This window comes from Suricata suricatta, chromosome 2 (assembly GCF_006229205.1).
Source record: "Suricata suricatta isolate VVHF042 chromosome 2, meerkat_22Aug2017_6uvM2_HiC, whole genome shotgun sequence".
Lineage (NCBI taxonomy): Eukaryota > Metazoa > Chordata > Mammalia > Carnivora > Herpestidae > Suricata > Suricata suricatta.
Window position 1 is genome coordinate 173450593 of NC_043701.1, and position 23703 is coordinate 173474295.

Genomic DNA, 23703 nt, shown 5'->3' on the forward strand with positions numbered 1-23703 from the left:
GTCATTTCTACCTCCATCCTGTAACATGTCATTCACTCTCCCTTCTTCTAACCCTCCTGCCAAACCTCTACCCCAGATGAGCACCACAAAAACAGGGTCTTTTCTTAATTTGGACTGTTTCCTCAGCATCTTACACACGCCTAGTAGAAAGTAAGAATGCATAAAACATCTATTGAATGAAGAAATGCTCTGAACGTACTTGCTTTCTAAGATGCTTATTCTAATTCTAGAGTTATTCTAATTCCATCCCTGTGAAGTAATTTTAAAGTTCCAGAAGTAAAATTAGACTAGATTTCTTACGCGGGCAAGTGATCTGAATACTGCTGTTTTCTGTGGTTCATTTTATCACTGACGTGCACTGCAACAGGACCAGTGAGAGGTGTTCATAATTATTTGCACATGACTAAAAATAACTCAAGGCATATAGAAATATTACTAAAAGCATGCCTACAGAATACAAACTTTATGAAGATGTAACACTATGCAAATCCACTTTACCGTCTTAATGGAACTCCTCTGTTTTTCTTCCCAAACACCACTGCTCAACTCAAGTGTACAGTGAATATTTGCCTCTCTGTCATAGGATCCAAAAATGAGTAACCTGCAGTTAAACATAAAACAAGGAGACAATTACACCAGGTATATGAAATAAAATTTTTTCTTCCTGATTATACCAAGAAGTAATAAATTACTCCATTACTATTTGTAATTTTGGTAACAGAAAAAAATTAAGTCAAACACAGTACACCCTCTAGTGGAAAAAGGAAGTAAAGCTAAAATTAGGTGAAATTCAGGACGAGCTGTTTCTCAGCAGCTAGACCAAACAGAAAATTGTAGATATTCATGGGGTGAACAAACTGACCAGGCAGCTATACACAGTAGCAGAAGCTACGAATTTCAAATCTGACTGGTGAATTTAAAAAATAAGTTAGAGACTGACACATAAAGTACGATACCACCTCAGTAAAAATTATACACATAAAATATACAGCAGAGCTGCTTATAAACATACCCACACACTTCTGTATCTACTAATATGACTTCAGGCAAATTAACTTCTCAAAACTCATCGTTTTCTCTGAAAAATTCAGAGCAAAAATAATACGACTTAGAGCTATTGTGAGAACAAAAGATGATGACACACGCCAAAGCATTCAGTACAGCACCTGGCAAACAGTAAGTGTTCAATAAGTGTTTGCTATTTCTATTATCTTGAAAACAACTGTCAAGGGATTAACTGAATCGCCTAACTTTACTGTTTAATATCCAAATCTAAAAAGGAAATCTCAGGCCCAGTCTTGAGAAGACATAAAGCAGTTTTACACTAAAGGAAAAAGAACATTACCCTTATGTCTAGCTTCCGTATTACCTATCTTCTAAATCAGACCTAAGTCTGCCCATGTGTTTCAGGAGTATGCTTCAGCATAGCTTTAATCAACATCTGACTGCTACTCTGTTACTTTATGTCTACACAAAGATCGTGGGGGGTAGAAGTGAGAAAATAATTTTTTAAAAAGTAGATAAAACACATTAGATGGACACCTGAAATGGCTCAGCTGGTTGAGTGGCCCTTGATTTTGGCTCAGGTCATGATCTCACAGTTGTGAGACTGAGCCCTGCATTGGGCTCTGAGCTGACTGGAGACTGCTTGGGATTCATCCTCTCCGTCTCTCCTCTTCCCCTGCCCTGCTAATGTGCACATGTGCGTGCATGCATGCGTTCTCTCTCTAAATAAATAAACTTTAGAAAGGGGCACCTGGGTGGCTCAGTGGGTTAAGTGTCTGACTTCAGCTCAGGTCATGATTTCACAGTTCATGAGTTCAGGGCCCGTGTCGGGCTCTGTGCTGACAGCTCAGAGCCTGGAGCCTGAGTCTCCCTCTCAGTATATTTTTAAATAAACTTAAAAAAAAAAACCATTAAAGTAATAGGGGAAAAAAATTGTGTCCTAAGGTTGGAGACCTTGGGCAAATCCTATCCATACTTCACAAACCAGCTTCATAAACTAAAAAGTCTGAATTAACTAATGGAAAAAAAAAATCCCTAAATAGTTTTTAATTTTAAAAGTATATTTAATAATTCTTAACAACCTATTGCCAAAAGAATCACGAAGATTCATAATTATAGAATACCTAGTTTATAAAAAGGAGAATGTTCGGTCATCCAAGCTCTGCTGCCACCATCTGTTCGAGAGCACAGCAGCCGCAGGCCCCTGGCACGTGCAGGGGAGGCCATGCGCCAGCTAACGCTCCACATTCCCGGAAGATATTAATCTGCAGGATTCAGGAATGATCAAGCAATTCTCAGAATCCATCCCTGAAGCTCTAACACTTTTCTCATATTTTTATATTTTTCAGAACACCTTTTTAATGTTTATAAAATTAATAATGCAAAACTTAACAATAATTCATTCAAAATGAGTTACAGACCTAAATGTAAAAGAAGAAAACATAAAAGCAAATCTCTGTCATCTTGATTTAGGCAGTGGTTTCTTAAGATAGGACAACAAAAGCACAAGTACCAAAAGAAAAAAAAGACAAGTGGGACTTCAAAAAAACGAAAATTTTCGTGCTTCAAAGGACATACCAAGTAAGTGAGAAGACAATTCACAGAACGGGAGAAAATATTTGCAAACTGTGTATCTCATAAGAGTCTAGTAAAATCCAATTTAAAATTGGACATTTCTCCAAAGAAGATGTGCAAACAGCCAACAAACACATGAAAACCGGCTCAACATCATTAGCCACCAGAGACATGCGGATCGTAACCACAGTGAGATGCCACTTCCCACTCATCAGGTGACTAGTAAAAAAGGAAGACAGTAACAAGTACTGGTGAGGATGCAGAGAAACGAATCCTTATTCTTTGCTGGAGGGAATGTAAAATGGTACAGCCACGTTGAAAAACACTTGGTCAGCTCCTTAAAAAGTTAACATGTGACCTACAATTCCATTACTGGGAAAATGTTCTAAAATTGGATCCCGATGATGGTTGCACAACCCTGTGAATGTACTAAAACACACTAAATCGTACACTACGGGGATGGACTATGCGGTATATGAATTATATCTTAATAAAACTAAGGAAAAAATAATGCATGATCATAACAATACACAGTAAATCAGTAGGATTACGCTAAAGGTTTTAAACATTTGTTTCAAAAAGATATAATAAATACTTGGTTTATCATTACTATGAATCAGTGTTGTGACAAGATTACATATTTCAATAAAATGTAAACATGATTTTTACCTGATATTCAAGAACAGAAAATACTGAAAGGGTGCCTTGAAACAAAATCTATTCCAAGTGAAAATTGTTTCAAATATGGAAATACCAGAAATATATAACATTTAATAGTTTTTCTTAACAATGACATTTGAAGGTACACACAGCATTAACTGCCCTGACAATTTTTGGAAAGGTATTCATTCATTCATCCATTCATTCATTCATTCATTCATTTTGAGGGAGGGAGAGGGAAAGAGAAAGCATGAGGCAGGCTCCAGTCGTGCTGTCAGTGCGGAGCCTGGCGTGGGGCTCGAACTCACAACTGCCAGATCACAACCTGAGCTGAGGTCAAGAATCATGTTTACCTGACTGAGCCACTTAGGCACCCCAAACTCCCCTGATAGTCTTGATCTTTGTTTTGTGACAAATATTCCAGACATAGAAAACTTTCATTTTGCATTGTTATCAACTGGTCCAACTGTTAAAAGTACTTCCAAAAACACTTTCGGGTTGGATGTTAGGGTACATTTTGCTTCAGATAACTTTTTTTTAAATAATGAAAATATTTTGTTTGATTGCCCAGAATCTGGTTTTGCTATTGAAATGGATATTGCTTTTTATTAATTCTGATTTTAGATCAATTTCTGATTCTATGTCAGAGCATGTGACATTTACATCTTCCATTAAAGCACTACTGTAGCCTATGGTGAATATTCAAATATTGGAAAAGCCAGCAAACATTATTAATACTGTAACAGAGTAACTTTAGTTTCTCCCAGAAAAATTAACAGAACATGTGTCATACTGCCAACAAAAGGATTTATTTTCCTTTGAAAACTTGTTATTTCTTGGGGGGGGGGGGAGAGATTATTTCTTAGGGTTTGTATACAGTATACTGTGTGACACAAATGTATCAACATGTGTTTGCAAGAATGACTCCCAGTTACAAGACAGGGCAAAAGCTCCACCCAAGCCTGACTGCTCAGACCATGACTGCTCCTCTCTACAAGCTCGGGATCTGATTGCCAGGACATAATCCCTGGGTCAGCGTTTCCTGTGCCTGCTTTTGATGTGTACTCTGGATTCCTTCAATCAGTAACGCCTCTATGTTGAATGATAAGTGTTAATTCTTGCACAAGAATTACAATGTTTTCCCCCATTTTCCTGATTTCTCGAATGGTATCTCTTGAGATTTGGAAAAACATGTAAATTTCTGGAGCAATGCCAGGAAGGATTTCCTGGAAATCCTGGAAATTTTCCTGGAAATTACTTGAAACACAAGTACCAGCCAAGTTAGGTGAATGTAGAAGGCATTTGATTTAGTTTAGACAGAACATTTAAAAAACATTAAAACAATTTTCATTCTCCATCCCTATGTACATACAATTCAATCTTGAGTTAAACAAAGGCTTTCCATTCAAATTATATAATCACCAGGAACAACTAGTAACAATCACTGGCTTATACATATTTTGAGCCAAATGAACACTCGATAGATGCTGAATAACCAAAAATGGTACAAAACCTTTTTACGATACTACTTGGAAAGGGAGAAAGAAGAGTCCATGTTGCTGAACAAAATGGCAGAGGATACTGCCTTTAGATCCCTCTGTCCCCTGAAAGAACTATTATTAGCTCTACGAAAGTTCTTCCCCAGTTCAAAAGGTTTATTTTTTTTTAAGACAAAGGTATACTACATCTCATGTTAATTATAAACACAAACACCACCTATCAAAAAGAGACAGAATTTACAGGACTCAGACCAAAAGAAAACGAAAGTTAATTCCCAATGCGCCCTTCTATAAGAACCTCATTTTTACAGCAAAAGTGGAAACAAAAATTTTTTTTTAGTGATTAAACTTAATTTGAAAGAAGTCTTGCACTGGTAGGGAGTCAAATACCAACTCACCAGTTGTGAAAAGAACCCAACTTGGCGGACTTCCTCCGAGACATGTCCACGTGCCTCTACCACCTCACTCTCCCCTGAAACCAGCCTGCTTGGAACTCAGCCCTCCTGTCTGTGACCAAGACTTCCAAACCCCACATCCAGTCCTTGTCTTCCTCTCGGCTTCTAAAACCCCAAGTTTATAGGACGCCTTTCCACAGGGAATCGAACCATGCCCTACTGCTAAAGATGTATAATATCACATTCCTCTCCTTCCGAACCATACACATTACTCCCACTCGTTCTGGAAGGCAGGAGCTAGGTCTTGTTCTTCATAACCTCCAATATCTAGAAAATAATCAATACTTGATGACCAAATCAAAGTCAATGATACCATAATTCTATTCAAATCCTTAACAGTCCCTTGCCTCCCACGCCCGAATCCACATATTCAGCCGCTCAAGACACCCTGTCCTAGTCATTGTATTTGTCCTCTTCTTTCTGTCTCTACAAATACAGGTCTTCCAAGTGTGTTCCTCATCCCCTCTAACCTATAGCACTACTTCGTCTCTGGGGCTTCAACTTCTCTCTCTTTCTCTCTGCAATCTACCTAATAAATAACAATTTCTTAACGCAAATGTTTCTTAATGTCACCTTCAGACACCTTCCACAACTTCCCTCTGATTAAAGGGTAACTATCTTGGACTTCTTTTGCTAGCAAATTTGGCCCTGATTTTTCACACAAATACCTCTATTTCACTCAGACAGATCCCTGTAAATACTTTACAAATTCTCACTTTTGTCTTACTGGCTCTTTTCCCAAACAGCTACATTATCTTACTGGCTCTTTTTCTAATCACCTACGTTATCTTATTGGCTCTTTTACCTAAATCTACCACCTACCTGCCTGCCCGGCTTGGAAGATACAACTCTTATCCAGGAAGTTTTCCATAGCAGTTTCAGCTCCAAAATACTTTTTCCTTGCACCAAATTTCTATAGTACTTGGTCTCTACACGTCACTTCAAGTAAGACGGCCTTGGGCGGCTGGCTCGTTTACACATTGGTCTGTTGGCCCCAGCCACGCTTTAAGTTTCTGGAGTCCAGGCGCTGGACTCCCCGCTCTTCTTTGCTCCTGCAGTGTGGACACAAGTGACAGCGATACCGACAGAGGAACTGGGAGCAAGACTGGCAGCTAACAATTCCTGTAGGCAGTTACAGTTACTCTAGGAGACAGGTACTAGTATTGCCCTAATTTACAAGGGAAAAAGACTGAGGTACAGAGAAGTTGAGTAATTTACCCAAGATCACAACGCCAGTGAGTGAAGGTCTGGGATACATAAATTGAGATGAATGAATTCAAGAAATTTTGACAGAAAAAAAAGGGGGGGGCAGTTACCTTTTGGTTAAAATCATGAATCCTATCTATAAATAAAAATATTAGAAACAGTGATTGACAGGACATAATGGTGCAAGGAGAGGGAAAATTCAAACTCATAATATTCTTTTGAATTTCATTTTCTGACCATAGCTCATTTCACAGTTCACTTCACTTTTGTTGAAGGTATTACATATAAGTAAATAGCATACCCAACATCACATTTAAAACATTATGAAGTTTGGTATTTTAAAACAGAGCTTTGGTTTTAAGTCAGCTAGTTTCTACTTAATTTTCTTACATTCCTTTACAATTCAGACAACAGAGGAATTAATACAGCTATGTCTGCTATATGAAACAGTAGCAAATATATACAGTTACAAAAAATACTGTTTTCTGACACAATAACCTTAGGGAAGAGGAGGTGGGAGAAGAAAAGATAAATTCCAAATTTGGAATCTTCTAAAAAGTCAGCTTCTAGTTAAAAGCAACCTAATTACAGCAAGGATTATTTAACTCTACCCTAGAGAAATGTACAGAAACTAAGAAAATACCTTTTTTTCCCCCCTAGAGGAACTTCAGCAACTAATAAATACAGTATAGTCTCAGGATCTCTATAGGAACTGGATTCGTTTGGTGGGGTTATGTTAAATTCACAAACCTTTATAGTTATAGATGTATACAGACCTCTAAAATAATATTGAGCAACAGTTCCAAGAAATTCCTTCCATTTTTCAACAGCATTCACACAAATTTAAATTCTCATATTTGAGTTAATTTCCTCTGATCTCTCCTTCCATGAAGGAAAGATTTCAGCCTTCATCTAAATGATACTTCATTATTTGTACACAAACCTGTACCAACAAGAATTAGTAGCAATTCTTGAAAAGGTAACATTTAAAAAATGACTTGCCCTTGAATCCAAAATTTGTATACTGCTAACATAATATGAAAAATTTCAGAACCAGATTTTCTTGATAAGATTTTTTAAGCTATAAAGAAAATAGAAAGAATGAGGGATTTTGGGGTCAGACAAACCTATATTCAAATTCTAGCCAGGATGTGGTAGCAAGTAACCTATAGATCTCAACTCATCATCTAGAAAACCAATAGAATAATACTAATCTTGTAAAGATATCTGAAGGCTGGAAATAATGAATGCAAAATGCCTATTATATATTATAGATAATAAATGCTATTAATAACGTAAGTATTTGCAGAGTCCTGTTCCAAAAAATATCTTCAATTTAACTACACATTTTCCCTTTTTATAAAAAGATAAAATATCAAAAAGTAAATGCAGATAATATAAGAACACCCATTTATTAACTCTTCAAGAAATAAAAAATTAATATTTAGCCTTGTTTCAGAAATATTTTTTTAAGAGACCCTTACTGTTTGTTTATTTTTGAGAGATAGGAAGAGAGAGACAGAATGTGAGTCGGGCAGGGGCAGAAAGAGAGGGAGGGAGGCAGAATCCAAAACAGACTCCAGACTCTGAGCTGTCAGCACAGAGCCCGAAGTGCGGCTCAAACCCAGGAACCGTGAAATCATGACCTGAGCTGAAGTCAGACGCTTAACCAACTGAGCCACCCTGGTGCCCCAGAAAGATTTAAAAACAAAACAAAACAAAACAAAACAAACAAACAAACAAAAAAACAGTTAACACTTGGGGTGCCTGGGTGGCTCAGTCGGTTAAGGGTACCACTTCAGCTCAGGTCATGACCTAACTGGTAGTGAGTTCAAGTCCTGCATTAGGCTCTGCACTGACAGTGGGCAGCTAGGACCCTGAAACCTGCTTCGGATTCTATCTCCATCTCTCTGCCCCTTCCTGGCTTGGACTCGCTTTCTCTCAAATATAAATAAACATTAAAAAATTAAAGCAAACAAATTTTTGTGTGTTTACTCAGTTAACACTAGAGTAAAAAAATAACTAAGTGAATAGAATCAAACAATACTAACCCAACTGAAGGATTGCCAACCAATGCAAGCTAGAAATACTTTGTGGCTGTAACTTCTAAAACAGCTCATCTTGTAATGGAATTTCAATTTCCATAATGTTTAACAGCCTTCTCTACAGAAGAACTAAACATTTTGCTATATATGTAACATGGCCATCAAAAGGTCACCTTGAAGCTACCTCCCCTAATACAAGCATATCTCCTTTTATAATAATGCTTCACTTTCTTGGGCTTTCTATGGATACTGTGTTTTTTGACAAATTGAAGTTCAAGCATCAAGTTCTAAAAATATTTGATTCATAAAACAGAAAGAATAGAAAGGGGGAGAGGCGCAAAACAAAACAACAAAAAACCCCAAACCAACAAATGAGGCAAAAAATAAACAGCAAAATGATTGACCTAAATACAATTTAATAATTACATTAAATAAATTAACTGAATACTCCAAAGAAAAGGCAGAGATGGTCAGACTACACATAAAAGAACCAACTGTTTGTAATATATATTTAAGTATAAAGACACAAAAAGACTGAAAGTAAAAGGTCATGGAAAAAAAACATAGAAACCATGTAAACAATAAACATGAGAAAATTGTAGCACCTTTATCAATATTAAACAAAATAAATATCAAGACAAGAAATACTGTGAGACAAGGGACCCTTTATAATGGTAAAAGGGTCAATATATCAGGAAGACATATGCACCTAATAAGAAAACTACAAAAAAAGATAAATTCATAGTCATGCTTGAAAATTTAAATATGCTTTTCATTCAGTAATTGATAGAACAAGACCCCAAAAAACAGTAAAGGTGGAGAAGATCTGAATGACCGCACGTACAGGCGGTCCTTACTTGGAGTTATTGCATAAGAGAATAGTGTCCCCACTTTCCCCTGTTCTGATATGCAAGGTTTTGGTTAACAAAGCTCCATGCTGAGTAAGGACTGTCTGTATACGTTTTTGTACAGTTTTGGATTCTGGAAGCACATTAATGCTGTATATATTAAGATAAGAATCAGTAAGGATGGAAAGGCAGGGGTGGGAGGAAGACAGACTGAAACTGGAAGCCAAAAGGAAAAAAAAAAATAAACCCAATTATATTTCAAATGAATAGCATAACACACTGAAGGGGAAAATTAACCTAATTTATGAATGTAGTACTTGACCAGATGCCCTTAATCTTGGGCAGTCTGGGAGAGAACTGCAAACAGATCCTGAATTCCTTTTCATAAGTATGTTTTCTCTATTTGTACAGACAAAGCGACTCTGAAACTATCTGAGATGTATTATACAGAATTAAGCAACTGAGTAAATTGCTGGTGTTATTGGGAGCCAGGGCCCAAGGGACAAAAATATGAAAGGGGGAAGAACCAAGACAAGGAAAAGCCCTGTGAGAATGAACTGGAATTGAAAGTACTGGATGAATTCATGATTTCTAAATTACATATGTGTTCATTATACACGTATAAATGCCTATACACAGATGTATCTGCTGTCTGCCAAAGGGACCTATGATTAGTATGAGCAGCAATAAATACATGCAACACCCAGACATTGATTTTTTAGTATCATTTTCTCTAAAAGAAACTAGGGCTCTTTGGAAAAACAGCTGATTCTAGGACTGTGACAGAGAAGAAACAAAATGAACCTAGAAGAGATGTTACATCACAAAGTGATAAAGACCTTAAAAAAAAAAAAGGCAAAAAAAAGAATTATGTCATAGGCAGCATACGGGGGCCAGTCTGAGGGGCTCCAAGAGGCCACACCTGGAACAAGTTAGGCACCAAAATAAGGAGGGACAGAAAGAAAGAAATAGGAACCCATGAATCCATGCTGGGAATGATTGGGGAATAAGGGAAGACTCTGGTAACAGAGTAAAATGTCAACTGCTATGGTTTTTTTGTCTTTGTGTTAACGCTTGAAAAATTTTTAAATGATGTATTTTTGGAACCCAGTAAAACAAAACAACACATTAGAAGCTGCTGACAAAATACAGACTTTAGAACAGCCTGACTCAGTGAAGAACTGACCTTAATTAGAATCTCCTTCTACCTATAATTAGGGACAGGTTATCCTAAATCTACCACTCTGGAGTACATAACTCTCACACCACAGAACTTCATAGTTTATATATATATGTATGTATGTATATATATATTATTTATTTTGAGAGACAGACAGAGACAGCATGAACAGGGGAGGGTCAGAGAGAAAGGGAGACACAGAATCTGAGGCAGGCTCCAGGCTCTGAGCTGTCAGTGCAGAACCCGATGCAGGGCTCGAACCCACAAACTGTGAGATCATGACCTGAGCCGAAGCCGGACGCTTAACCGACTGAGCCACCCAGGCACCTCACAAAACTTCATAGTTTTGCCTTCAACTATAATCTTAGTTTGTTTAAAATGTGACTAACTGGTTGATAAAGTCAAAGGAAAAAAATGTATCCATTAATCACTGTCTTTTAACACAAAGATGTAGGTGACAAAACCCTCCTAGAATTTGGTGCCAGAATTTATTGTCCCCTGAAAAACACACAAAGCATATCAGAAAATAAAGGCTAGGTAATCCATCAAGTTTCCTTTGCTGCCGGAAGATTGATCTTTTCTACTCTATATAGTTGTTTTTGATATAATTTATTTTCTATTTAAATGCACATGGGCATATATTTTGTTTGCAAAATACCTCAAATCCTTTAAGATGGAATATAACTTATAAATTATAAATCTAAAAAATAATATGACTGCAAAACTAATGTGAAATAATTTAGCCTTCTAATAGTGCTACAAATACAGCAATTTAGTTCATCTGTGGTTTGAAAAAGTCAGCTTTAGTCAATGCAAAAAAAAAATTCAGAATGACTGTTTTTTAAAAATCTGATGAAAAGTGTTAGAACCAATTTTTACAAAGTTGTGTTTCTGTCCCAAGGTTTTAACTGAGAAATTCAAAACTACATTTCAGATAATTTAAAAAGAACTTCCCTTTACAGTTTGAGACCAAAACCTTTTAAAGTAATAAAATTCAGGGGTGGCTGGGTGGCTCAGTCAGTTAAGCATCAGACTCCAGACTTCAGGTCAGGTCATAATCTCATGGTCTGGGAGTCTGAATCACGTGTCAGGGACTCTCTCGCTCTATCTCTTTCTGTCCATCCTCCCCCTGCTCATGCACATGCCCCCCAATAATAAAAACATTTTTAAAAAGGTAATAAAATGCAAATTCCAGTTCTCACAACAAATTTGCAAAGAGTACACTTTTATTTAAAAATTTGTTTCCTTCTTGATAAATACCAGGATTATATTCAGGCCTAAGAACTGAGGCCCCATCTACCAAACACCAGAGGCTTACCACGCGGGAGGCTCTGGGATTTATGTACCCATCTCCGATCACTATTACCAGAAGGCAGTGGCACCCCTGCCCCCGTTCTGTGGAGCGCCGCTCCTCTAAGGACATACGGCGGGGAGAGCACACGGCTAGGACGGGACACAGCACTGTCTAACTCAGCAGCCCGCGTGGTCTCCACCTCACGTTGCCGCCGAAGCATAACGCTTCCAGCTGTGCGGCTCCCACATGGTCAGTGAAGGTTTCCTACGGACGCTTCTAATTTGTTCCTGGGCACAATGCATTAGTAAAACCTTACAACAGGCAGTTTGATAAAAATCTTCACACAGACTTCTCTAAATCTGAAATTGCATCAAAATAAAATTTTTTAAAAAAGTTATCACAATACAGCCATTATTTCAAAATAAATAATTTAAAACATAAAAAGAAAAATACTATAGAACTATGGTTGTCTGAGGATAATGACTTTGATGTTTTATTTTATGGACTTGGGAAAGAATTACTGAAGTTATATTATTTTTACCGGTTTCAAGGCCAAGTTCTATAAAGCCTAAGGAATAAACACTTATAAGAATATTAAGCTAAAACTATGAACAATAATAAATATACATATGACATTATAACAACTTGAACATGTAGGTCTCTTTCAAGCAGGAAAAATGTGAATCTGCATGTCTACATACTAAAAACCCAGGAAAAGTTCACTCATGACAGCATGCTAATTCAAAACAACTTTATCCACATACAAATGGGCCACAGAAATGTTTTAATTTTTTTAAGTTTATTTTGGGGGGAGGGAGAATGAGAATAAGTGGAGGAGGGGCAGAGAGAGAGCAAGACAGAGGATCCGGAGCAGGCTCTGTGCTGACAGCAGAGAGTCCAACACGGGGCTTGAACTCTAGAAAGAGCCAGAAGCAGGCTTGGGCTCAGAACGGTTGAGATCATGACCTGAGCTGAAGTCAGACGCTTAGATGACTGAGACACTCAAGTGCCCCAGAAATATTTTAATTTTAAATGTTTATGCTCTCTTAAAAATTTGACCATTTTCTTCTGTTTGCGCCAAACCTTTTTCATGTTCACTAAGTGAAACAGTCATGGTTTAAGAGTCTTAAACTTTGAAGTTTCCAAAATTGAAACATAAGCATTTTTCTGTCCTTCCTCCCCCAAAAATGGTGCTTGTTTTTTCTTCCACTTTCTCTACGGTGTCACTTGCTTTCTGCTTCAGAGTTTACAATACACCACACAAGCTGAGTTTACATTCAGGAGCAGGAAAAATGATTAAAATACGAATGTTTAGACTGTAGTAATACATCCTCTTTTGTCTGAATCCTACAAACTTGGAAGCTATGTGACCTGAGAGTTCTACTTTTTATACTAAGAAAAAAGTTTAGAAGAAAACAAGTAAGATTTTAATGAGAAGAATATGAAAATAATATTTAGAATTCAAAGACGAAAAGGCAGGGAGGAGCAGAAAATAGTAATTTATTTTTTCCTTCATACACAATTTTAAGTAATCCTTAAACTGTGTGAAAATCACACAGCACCACGACGCGAGGTAACCCTACTTGGCTGGGATTATAAAGGCAGCGGCTAGGAGACACTTCAGTGTGCTTCCGCCCAGGACGAAGCGGCCACCAGGGGGGGGGGGTGACGGCGATGCAACAGGAGACAAAAGTAGGCTACTGTCCCTGCTTTCCCCTTCGACTTCTAGAAATGTGAGAGTTACGAAAAACTATATCCATGTCTTCCATATCAAATCTCCAGAAATACTGGTCCTGATTTTTTAACTTTTTGACCAGTGATATAGTAACAAAAATCAAACAATATAAACAAATTTATAGTGAAAAGTTTGCCTCTTACCTTCACCCTGCCCAGCATCAAGCCAGTCCTCCCACTCCCACTCCCGTACCCCGTAAGAATTTGTACTGGTTTCTTGCATGTTCTTTCAGAGATTCACTATACAGCTAGTTCTGTATCAAAATAAAGTAGGATACAAACACTCCAATTGTAATGCCTCTCGTTGTACCGTTGGCCTCAATCTGATGTGACGGAAGTAACACCTGGCTACACTTCCGCAGGCCCTCAGGAATCTCTGATTCAAGGCTGACTGCGGGGCTGTAAGCCAGCACTTACCTGAGCTAAAGCAAAAGAATGGGGAGCAAAGGTGACACCAACAGCCAACAGTGGTTAAAGAGCCACAACCAACAGACATATAATCCATCTAAAACCCCACCAGCAACATTAAGGCAAAAGAACTAGTTTAAAAAGATCCCTATGTTTGAAAGTTGCTAGAAGGGAGGAGCTCCTGGGTGACTCAGTGGGTTAAGCGTCCGACTTCAGCTCAGGTCATGATCTCACGGTTTGTGATTTTGAGCCCCGCGTCGGGCTCTGGGATGACAGCATGGAGCCTGGAGCCTGCTTCAGATTCTGCGTGTCCTTTTCTCTCTGGCCCTCTCCCACTTGTGCTCTGTCTCTCAGAAATAAATAAATGTAAAAAAACAATTGTCTAAAAGAAAAAAAAAGTTGCTATGATTATTTTGGAAAAAATAATCCAGTGTTATGATTCTGTAAGAAATGTAAATCTACAAGAAAAATTCACTGAAAGAAAAAAAAGAAACAGCAGGCCAAAACTTCCTTAGAAGTTGAAAAATGTCCTTCCAAATGTTAACAGAACAGGCCCAAATTGTAATTAGGTATTTAATACTCATGCTCACTACACCACATTGGTTTAGCCGCCTAAAATTTAGACTTGTGTAGAGCTTTGTTTTTATGTACATGTCATTTCACTCTATTCTGTAGTCTCTTATAAAATCCACACCATATTCAGTCTTTCTTTGATAAAAAAAAAAAAAAAAGAAAATCCTCTTCAATCAGACTTCCTGACATAATAATGTACAATACTGAATCACTCCAAGGTAAAACAAAATAATGGTTAGCATATTCCTAGTATACCCAAAATTAACCTAACTATTAGCAAGGACACAAATACATTGGGTACAAAATAGAACTCTGTACTCAGGCACCTGTTTTTATTATGGGCTGGAAATAAAAATAGAAGTGATAAGTAGCAAATAAGTGGTACAAACAAGTGTCACAGAAATGTAGCCTAAGGACAGTATACTTGTACTTGAAATGATCAGGAGACACATTAAAGAGGCGGCTTTTGAAGTGGATCAAGGAAGACTGGTTTCCAGGAGCAGAAAATGGGGTGAGGTCTTCGGCCTGGAACTGAGTTGGGGGTCAACACAAGAAGTCTGGTACTTTAAAATATCTATGGGGGCGCCTGGGTGGCTCAGTCGGTTAAGCATCTGGCTTTGGCTCAGGTCATGATCCCACAGTTCGTGGGTTCAAGCCCCATGTCGGGCTCTGTGCGGACAACTAGCTCAGAGCCTGGAGCCTGTTTCAGATTCTGTGTCTCCCTCTCTCTGACCCTCCCCTGCTCGCACTGTCTCTCTCTGTCTCTCAAAAATAAATAAAAAACATTAAAAAAAAATTAAAAAAAATATCTACAGCAGGGAATAGGGAACTATGATCCATGGGCCAAATCCAGCCCCCTGCTTGTTTTTGTGTTGCCTATAAACTACCAATGTTTTTTACATTTTTAAATGATTGGAAAAAAAATCAAAAGAAGAATATGTCATGATACATGGAAATTATGAAATTCCCATGTAGAGTTTTCTGGGCATGCAGCCATACCAGGTCTATTGTTTCCCTGTTGACTAGGACTGATTTCATACCACAAGGCCGAGCTGCGTAGATGCAACACAGACCGCCTGAATCATAAAGCCTAAACGATTGACTTGAGAAAACATTTGCAAACCTCTTCCCTTAGGAAGGCCTCTGTGGCTGAGGCCCTGTGAGGGAGGGGCTGGGAGGAGAAAGACGCTGGAGAAGCAAGAGAGGCCCGCGGGCCACAGCGAAGATTTGCGTCTATATTCTAAGAGTAACAGGGAAGCCCTTAAAGAATTTTAAGTAGAAAAGTGACAGGAAGATTTGCATTTTTAAAAGCTCATTCTCGTGGCTACATGGATAACCAGCATGAGGAAAAAAGTAAGGATGTGACTGCAGTAAGGAGCTTAAGCAAGATATTAACACACTTGAGACTGACTTATGGGGCTGGGAAAGTAAAATAAGGAAGCTGGGCAAGATTATTTCTGAGATGCCTTTCAGCTCTAAAATTTTAAAAATCACAGGGGTTTCTAAGTCTGGTTTTGCAACTTTTCAGGGGATTTTAAATGATCACAAACAAATGTCAAAATGTTGTACTATAAATGGTTCTCCTACAATAAGTTAGAAATATGCCAACAGAGCACCAAGAATCTAAAATGTTTGGGAATTACTGAAGAATAAATGATCGTCTCCATTAGAATGCTTTCTAAACTATGGTTTAAATGTTTTACAAGCCAGAAAGGACTAGTTTTATGAAATTCATGATTAAAGATTTACAGATAATACAATAGAAATGAACACAAAGGGGGAACACACACAAATCTGCTTGCATATTTTCTCACTGCACTTTCTCATAATGCAGCAACACGGAAACAAAAACGTACCTGCTACATTCTAACAACGTCACTTTGAGACGGCCTTCGGTGAGCGCCCACTGTTGTATGTGGATGTGCTCGTCTTCGTCTTCTTCAAATCCTTGCAAGGTTTGGAATGGAAAAAACGGCTTAAACCTGAGAAAAGTAAAGATAAATCTAAATTTTTGAACAATAAAAGCGCAGTAATAAAACCTATCTGTAGGGAAAACAACACACACACAGAGAAAACCTAAACTGCACATGCCCCGTAAATCCAAAGCTTATCACACTCAACTGGCAGCAGATGGTACCTTCTCTGTGGCACCCAGACCCCCTGGGTTTTTGGCATGCCCTTGGTGACAAGGCAGGACAATTAGGAAAAAAGAACAAGAAAGTCTGAAGATCACCACTGGGCCCTGAAACTGAAATTTGGGTGGAGCAGGAGAGCGATTCTTTCTGGACTAGAAGAAGACTACTCTTGCAGAACAAGATCAAAATTCAGAATGCATTTTTCCTAGAAACAATACAGTTGCCAGTACTTAGTACAGGATAATGATTACTTCTCACAACAGCACGCACAACAATCAATGACGGCAAGGGCATCCCCAGGATTGTTTACTATTTGCCAGGCAGTGTGCTAGAGCTTTCTCAGCTCACAATCCTGAGAGGCCTGCTGGGCCAGCTTCCCTCCCCAGATGACAAGAGTGAACCTCACGGGCTAAAGGATTTCTTCAGGGCTGCATGGTGGGTGGCAGTACCCGAAGTCAAGCTGGTAGGACTCCATCATGCCCAAATTACGTAACACTTTGGTTCCCTATGTATAGTTCAGGCCGGTCCTATGTTCTTACTGTTGAACACTTTGGTTTTCACGGAGCAGCTTGAGCTGAGTTATGAAGTGTAGGCTTTCAAATCTTTAATTCAAAACACAATTCATACTCCTCCATTAAAGCAAAGGAAAAAGAAAATGAGAGAAAATTGGGTTTGGGAGCCTATAGTTTTCAATTCACCTTATGCACGGTTCCTACTGGACACAGCATTTGTCTGCTTAAAGCTTCAACGGCTTCTCATTAACCACACACAAAAAAAGTCAAAAGTTCTTGGTTTCACATTCAGGGTCCACCACAATTAATCTTTCCAACGGCATTTCCCCCTGTTAGAACCCTTCCTATCTGGGAAGTATAGTCACCTCAGGAAACCAGAAGATACTATGCATCTTCCAGCTTTCAGGCCTTTAGAACCAACTGGATGTTCCCCTAGTTCGCAAAGTCTAGTCAAATCCTAAACACTTCCCATATGGGTTTCAGGTCCCAGATCACAGCGGAGCACACACACCGCTTCCACTCTTTATTTTGCAGTCACTTAAACTGCTGTGCGTTTATGCTCTGAAATCTCAAATGTGACCTGCTCACAACTGTTTGTACCCTTCACACACACCATCAGGACTCAAGTATGTGTTGAGCTGATTTATAAACACACAACGCTAAAAATGAAATAAACATTTAGAAAATAATAGCTTACTACTGTTCATACTGGAAGATACTGATGGGGGGGATGCTGTTTTATGGTTTCCCAGTGAACGATAAAAGGAAAATCTTTTTAGGGAAAGACAGATACACAAACAATGTTCAGTGCTTTTCTCCTGATTCTAAACTAGATGGAAAACAGTCCTCTTTAGCTCCTTAATTTGCATTTGAAGTCATTTGATTTAAACTGGCATCAAATTTTTGAAAGAAAAAAAAATTAGGAACTAAATTTATCAGGTTAATACAAAGTTGTAGCTGAGTGTTTTTAACACACAAACCCTCATGGCTCCCGTAGAACGTATGACTGTCACTCTGTGACCCATTACAAAGATCACTATCCCATATACACAACCAGCTGTAATAATCCAGCGAAATCAGAGGTCAACTTTTCTTGTCATGTATAAACTTAAAATTTATTAAAAATATTTTCCCACAGGTATGTGACTTCAATGTTCTATGGAAGAAAATCTAATTTGGTTTATTAATGTCTCTAGCAGCACATGCTGAGTGCTTATACACAGAAGTACATTAAAATCAGAAAAACGTATTCCATTTTAAAATAACACACTAAACACTGGGATGAAACTATTGGTTCGCGAAGCTAATAAATAGAATCCATACATTTGCATTCTCTAAGGACACTTGGTTTTCAAAACTTTGAAGTCCAAGCCTCTAGGTATCTCAAACCAGTAGAGAAATCCAAACAGTAGGACAGGCTACTTCTCTCCTTACTTGTGCCTTCCCCTCCTACCGCGTCATCCCTTCTTCTGTTAACCTATCAACCTAAAAACGTCACTGTTTTCTCACTCCAGTTCCGGAACAAGCTACCTGTACTTCCTCCTGTAGAAGCCTTAAAAAACCAACCCAGAAAGATCACCTTCTAAAATGAGAGCATGGGGGGCGCCCAGGTGGCTCAGTCCGTTAAGCGTCCACCTCTTGACTGCGGGTCAGGTCGTGATCTCACTCAGCGCCAGTCACGGTCACGAGATCAAGCCCCTCAAGCCTGCTTTAGTTTCTCTCTCTCCCTCTCCCTCTGCCCCTCCCCTGCAGAAGGAATTAATTTAACTTTATATTATATTAAATTAGTTTAATTTAATATAAAAACTAAAATTTTTATAATTTAACCTTATATTAAATTAAATTTAATATAAAAACTAAAATGACAGCACGATGAGATCCACTGCAGTAAAACTAATGAAAATTATTAACATAAAAACAGAAACCAAACACTTTAAGCTTCTGAGGTGGCCCTAAAGGTACACAGCAAAGGAAGGAGCTTCTAGTCATAGACGGTCTTGACTAGGAAATCTGGGTAAGAGAAGTGAGAGTCTGGGGTGTCGGAGCCAAGACCTCCAACATGCTCAGCAAGGAAGAGCTCCGTCTCCAGACCATAGCCGTACACAGCGGCTCACTGGCTCCCAGGGGGCTTTCCTCCGGAGCGGAGAGGAGGCCGGCAGCGGTGCTGGTGCTCGGTGGCCAATCACTGAGGCCTGGCGGGGAGGGAGGAGGGGGGCTTGGGGGGCCACAGAGCTCCCTTCCCGGACCACCCCACCAGTGGACAGGGGATCTCACCCTGGGCCCGGGACCCTGAGCATTCCAAAGCGGAGTCCTGATCGTCCTGATCGTCTTCGCCCTGCCCCATGACGCTATGGTTCTCTGCCAAGAGGCCAGGCTAAGGGACCTCAGGCTGCTGCCACTCCCAACCCCACCTGGCACCCAGCTCCTGGAGTGGGAGTGTCGCTCACTCACGGAGAAGCCTGCCACTGTCCCCACCCCCAGCTCCAGTGCCCTGGCTCAAAGGCTTTTGCTAAGGGGGCAGGAGAGGGAAAGGCAGGCCTACAAAAGGTCCTCATCTCTTCCCAAGGAACTAACTTCATTCACCACAGACCACGGAGGAGCTCACGCCTAAGTGTGCTCTCAAGGAGAAGCTCACGCCTAGGTGTGCTCTCAAGAGCGAGGGAGGCTGTGATGAAAGGCAAGCGGGGGAGACGCAAGGACGGACTGCAGATGCGCCTCAGCAAAGGCTGCCCGGGGCGCAGGCACGGAGACAGCGGGGAGGGGCGCTTCTGAGGTCAGAACCGTACCGAACGCCGACCTCAGACGTTACTGCTTCAAAGAAGCCACAATTTGGTGACATTAGTTGGTGGAACGATGTATGCCGCGGGCACTGTTGAAAACAGCAGGGTGGGGGGTAGATGGCACTAAAAGAACCCAGGCAATCACTAAAAAGCAAACAAATAATAAGCCCTGAGAGAGGGGGACCCATGCTCCAGGCTGCTGCAATACATTATCTAAGTGTCTGATTTCCAACAAAAATTGTGAAGCACGCATAGAATCAGGAAAGCATGACCCACGAGGCAGAACGGGCAACACAAACTGCCAGGAAGAATGACCAGGCGCCGGACTGAACAGAAAGAGACTTCAAAGTAGCCATTAGAAATATGTTCACAAAAAATTTCTAACAGCATGATTAAAGTAGTAAAGGAAGGTATTCTGACAATGTCACGTTAAATAGAGACTATCAACAAAAATACAGGAATTATATTAAAAAAAAAAAAGAGCCAAGTGGGAATTCCAGGGTTGAAAACTAATAATTGAAACAAAAATGTCAGGGCACCTGAGGTATTAACTCCAGAGCCTGGTCTGTGGTCCCTGAAGGTGATCTGATGACCACCCAGTTTTCTGCTGGGATGATGCGCTAAATCTGGGTGGCTCAGTCCACTGAGCATCTGACTCTTGATTTTTGGCTCAGGTCATGATCCAAGGGCTGTGGGACTGAACCCCACAACATGCAGCCTGCTTGAGATTCTCATTCATTCCCTCTCTCTCTCTCCCCCACCAAAGGAAAAACAGAAAAGAAAAACTTTCACCGAAAGGGCTCTCAACCTTAAATACAAACTGATACAAGAAAAGACTTAGTAAATTTGAAGCTAGAGCAACAGAAGTTACACAAGGCGAAGAACAGAGAGGAAAAAGAATAAAGAAAAGTGAACTGAGCCTTAGAGAAATCTGGAGACCATGAAGTACACCAACACACACACAGTGGGAGTGCCGAAGGAGGGGAAGGGGCGAGGAGAGGAAGAGGAGAGCAGAAAAAAGTCAGAGATAACAGAGGCAGCCAGCAAGCCCCAAAGCTACAAATTATATGATTTCCATCCATATAAAAATCCAAAATCAAGAAACCTATAGAGACAGAAAGCACACTGGTACTTAGGGTTGGGGTGGTAGGAGGGTTAGGAGAAGGGTAGCTGAAGGGGACAGGATTTTCTTTTTTGTGGTGATAAAACTTAAATGGACTTTGGTGATGGTCATACATATCTGTGAATATACTAAAAATCACAGAAATGTAAGCTTTAATTACATGAATTTTGGGGCACCCGAGGTGGCTCAGTTGGTTAACTGTCTGACTTCAGCTCAGGTCACAGTCTTAAGGACTGTGAGTTTGAGCCCCACATCGTGCTCTGTGCTGACAGCTCAGAGCCTGGAGCCTGCTTCAGATGTCTCCCCCTCTCTCTGCCCCTCCCATGCTCATGCTCTCTCAATAATAAATATTAAAAAAATTTTTTAAATACATGAATTTTATGAAATATGAATTCTATCTGAATAAAACTGTTAAGAAAAATCCCAACCCAGTTTACACAAAAATAATTTTTTGTCATTGCTTTGATATGTAAATGTTTGGTTAGAATGATCTGATTAAATAAAAAATAAAACCATACAACACACCTCTGTGAAAATAACTTTGAGCCACTTTTAAAGCTTATGAAAAAGATTTATCAGTTACTGTATCAGGTACTGACTAAAAGCATTTATCTACTCACTAATCCTTACGACAGTCCCCAAACAAGGCATTAGCACACTGTACATAAGGCAACAGTCCTGGAGGTCTCATGAATCCCATACACCGAAGGCAAAACTGGAACCTGGATTAGTCTGCTGGGCTGCCAAAACAGAATACCACACGCTGCGTGGCTGAAGAAACAGAAATGTATTTTCTCCTAGTTCTGGAGGCCAGAAGTTCAACACTAAGGTGACAGCAGGTTTGGTTTCTAGTGAGTCTCTTTCCTTGACTTGCAGACAGGCACCTTCTTGCTGTCCCTCTCGAGGCTTCTCTCTCTGCAAACATGCTCCTGATGTTTATTCCTCTTCTTAGAAAGACACTGGTCCTACTAGATTAGGGTTCCATCCTTATGACTTTACTCAACCTTAATTAGCTCCTTAAAGGCCCACCTCAAACACAGTTACGCTGAGGGTCAGGGCTTCAACACATGAATTCAGTCTACAATAGAACGCAAGTGTATCTCCAGAGCCTGGTCTGTAGTCCCTGAGGGTAAGCTGATCACCACCCAGTTTTCCACTGGAATAATGCACTAAATCTCACCTGAAGGTGCCCAGCAAGGACGCTCAGTTTCATGTATGTCACTGTGCTTCATTCACAAAGTGATATGGGGAGGCACGGTTTGCGAATCATTTCTACATTTCACAGATAAGGAAATAGGTACAGAAGAAAACAGAGAGACTGCCGGAGACTGCATCCTTATTAAAAAGTTACATGAAAATAAATGCCAGCCGTATGAGGGCATAAAGCAAGAAAGAAGAAAGTGATCCAGAAAACAGCCGAGCCAAGGCCAGAAAGCAATGATATCCTAAACCCAGATGACAGATGTGTGGCAAGCCAAGAGACAAGCCTGGTTTTGAATGGGTGATGAAGGCTCCAAGATGATGTCTAGGAAATAAGGGGAATGAATAAGACAGGCAGAAGGAATGAGAAGGGAGAGGTTCATTTTTCAGTTAAATCCTGAAAATTTGGTTAAGGCAATTAGGTAAAAAAATAAAGAATTTAAGCTTGACTGTAGGGACATATTGCTTCGAATGGCATAAAGATTTTGAAATTGGGGCGCCTGGGTGGCTCAGTCGGTTAAGTGTCCGGCTTCGGCTCAGGTCATGACCTCACGGTTCATGGGTTCGAGCCCTGCATCAGGCTCTGTGCTGACAGCTAGCTCAGAGCCTGGAGCCTGCTTCAGAGTCTGTATCTCCCTCTCTCTCTGACCCTCCCCTGCTAGCACTGTCTCTCTCTGTCTCTCAAAAATAAATTTTAAAAAGCCTTAAAAAAAAGATTTTGAAATTGGAATACAGAGAAGGAAACATAAAGCTGCATATTAGGTAGCTCTGCAATCAAGAAAAATTAGACATCGTAACAACGTAAATACATAGATCAGTTAAGGAAGAGAACTCTGAAAACATAAATGTTATTGATTATGTATAAATAAGGATGTAGTTCAATGAATGAATTGAAAATAGTGATATAGCTAATTTAGAAAAAGGCAGAAAGGAAGATGGGAGAGGCTATCTATCACCTAGCGAAATTCTTACCTACCTCAGAAGGACGTCAATCAACAGACAATGTCTGAAGTTGTTACATCAAGAAACTCAGTAGGACATCGCTGAACAATACAGAGGTAACACTGTAATTAATTAGCACAGCTAACTTTACTGAGTACTTACTGTATAAAAAGCATTACACTGATCAATTCTCACAATAATTCTATGAGATGGGTACTATAATTAATTCCATTTTGTAGATGAGGAAATGGAGACAGAGAAGTTATACAGCTAGTAAGCAGGAAGAATCAAGATAAGAATCAAAGCAGCCAGGCTCCCAAATCTGTGTTCTTAATCAGCACCTCTTAAAAGCTGCTAAAAACAAAGTTACAAATGGTTGATTCTGAAGAGTAGGACTTCTGTGAGGAAAGTTAAGGATTTAGGGAAGTGACTGCTGACTGTCATACTAAGTCCTGCCATATCCGACTTTTTGATTTTTAAATTATGTACATTAACTAAAATGAAAAGACAATACCAAATGTTGAAGATG

General features: G+C 39.5%; 1 protein-coding gene across 1 annotated transcript in view; it reads right to left on the reverse strand.

Moving 5' to 3' along the window:
* The window catches only part of PDZD8 (PDZ domain containing 8), a 76934-nt gene that overhangs the window by 34000 nt on the left and 19231 nt on the right, over window positions 1-23703 (reverse strand). The window contains exons 2-3 of the mRNA XM_029932662.1: window positions 16339-16464; window positions 499-601 (exon numbers count right to left, since the gene is read on the reverse strand). Coding sequence (XP_029788522.1) covers window positions 499-601; window positions 16339-16464 — 229 coding nt within the window. The remainder of the gene's footprint in view (window positions 1-498; window positions 602-16338; window positions 16465-23703) is intronic.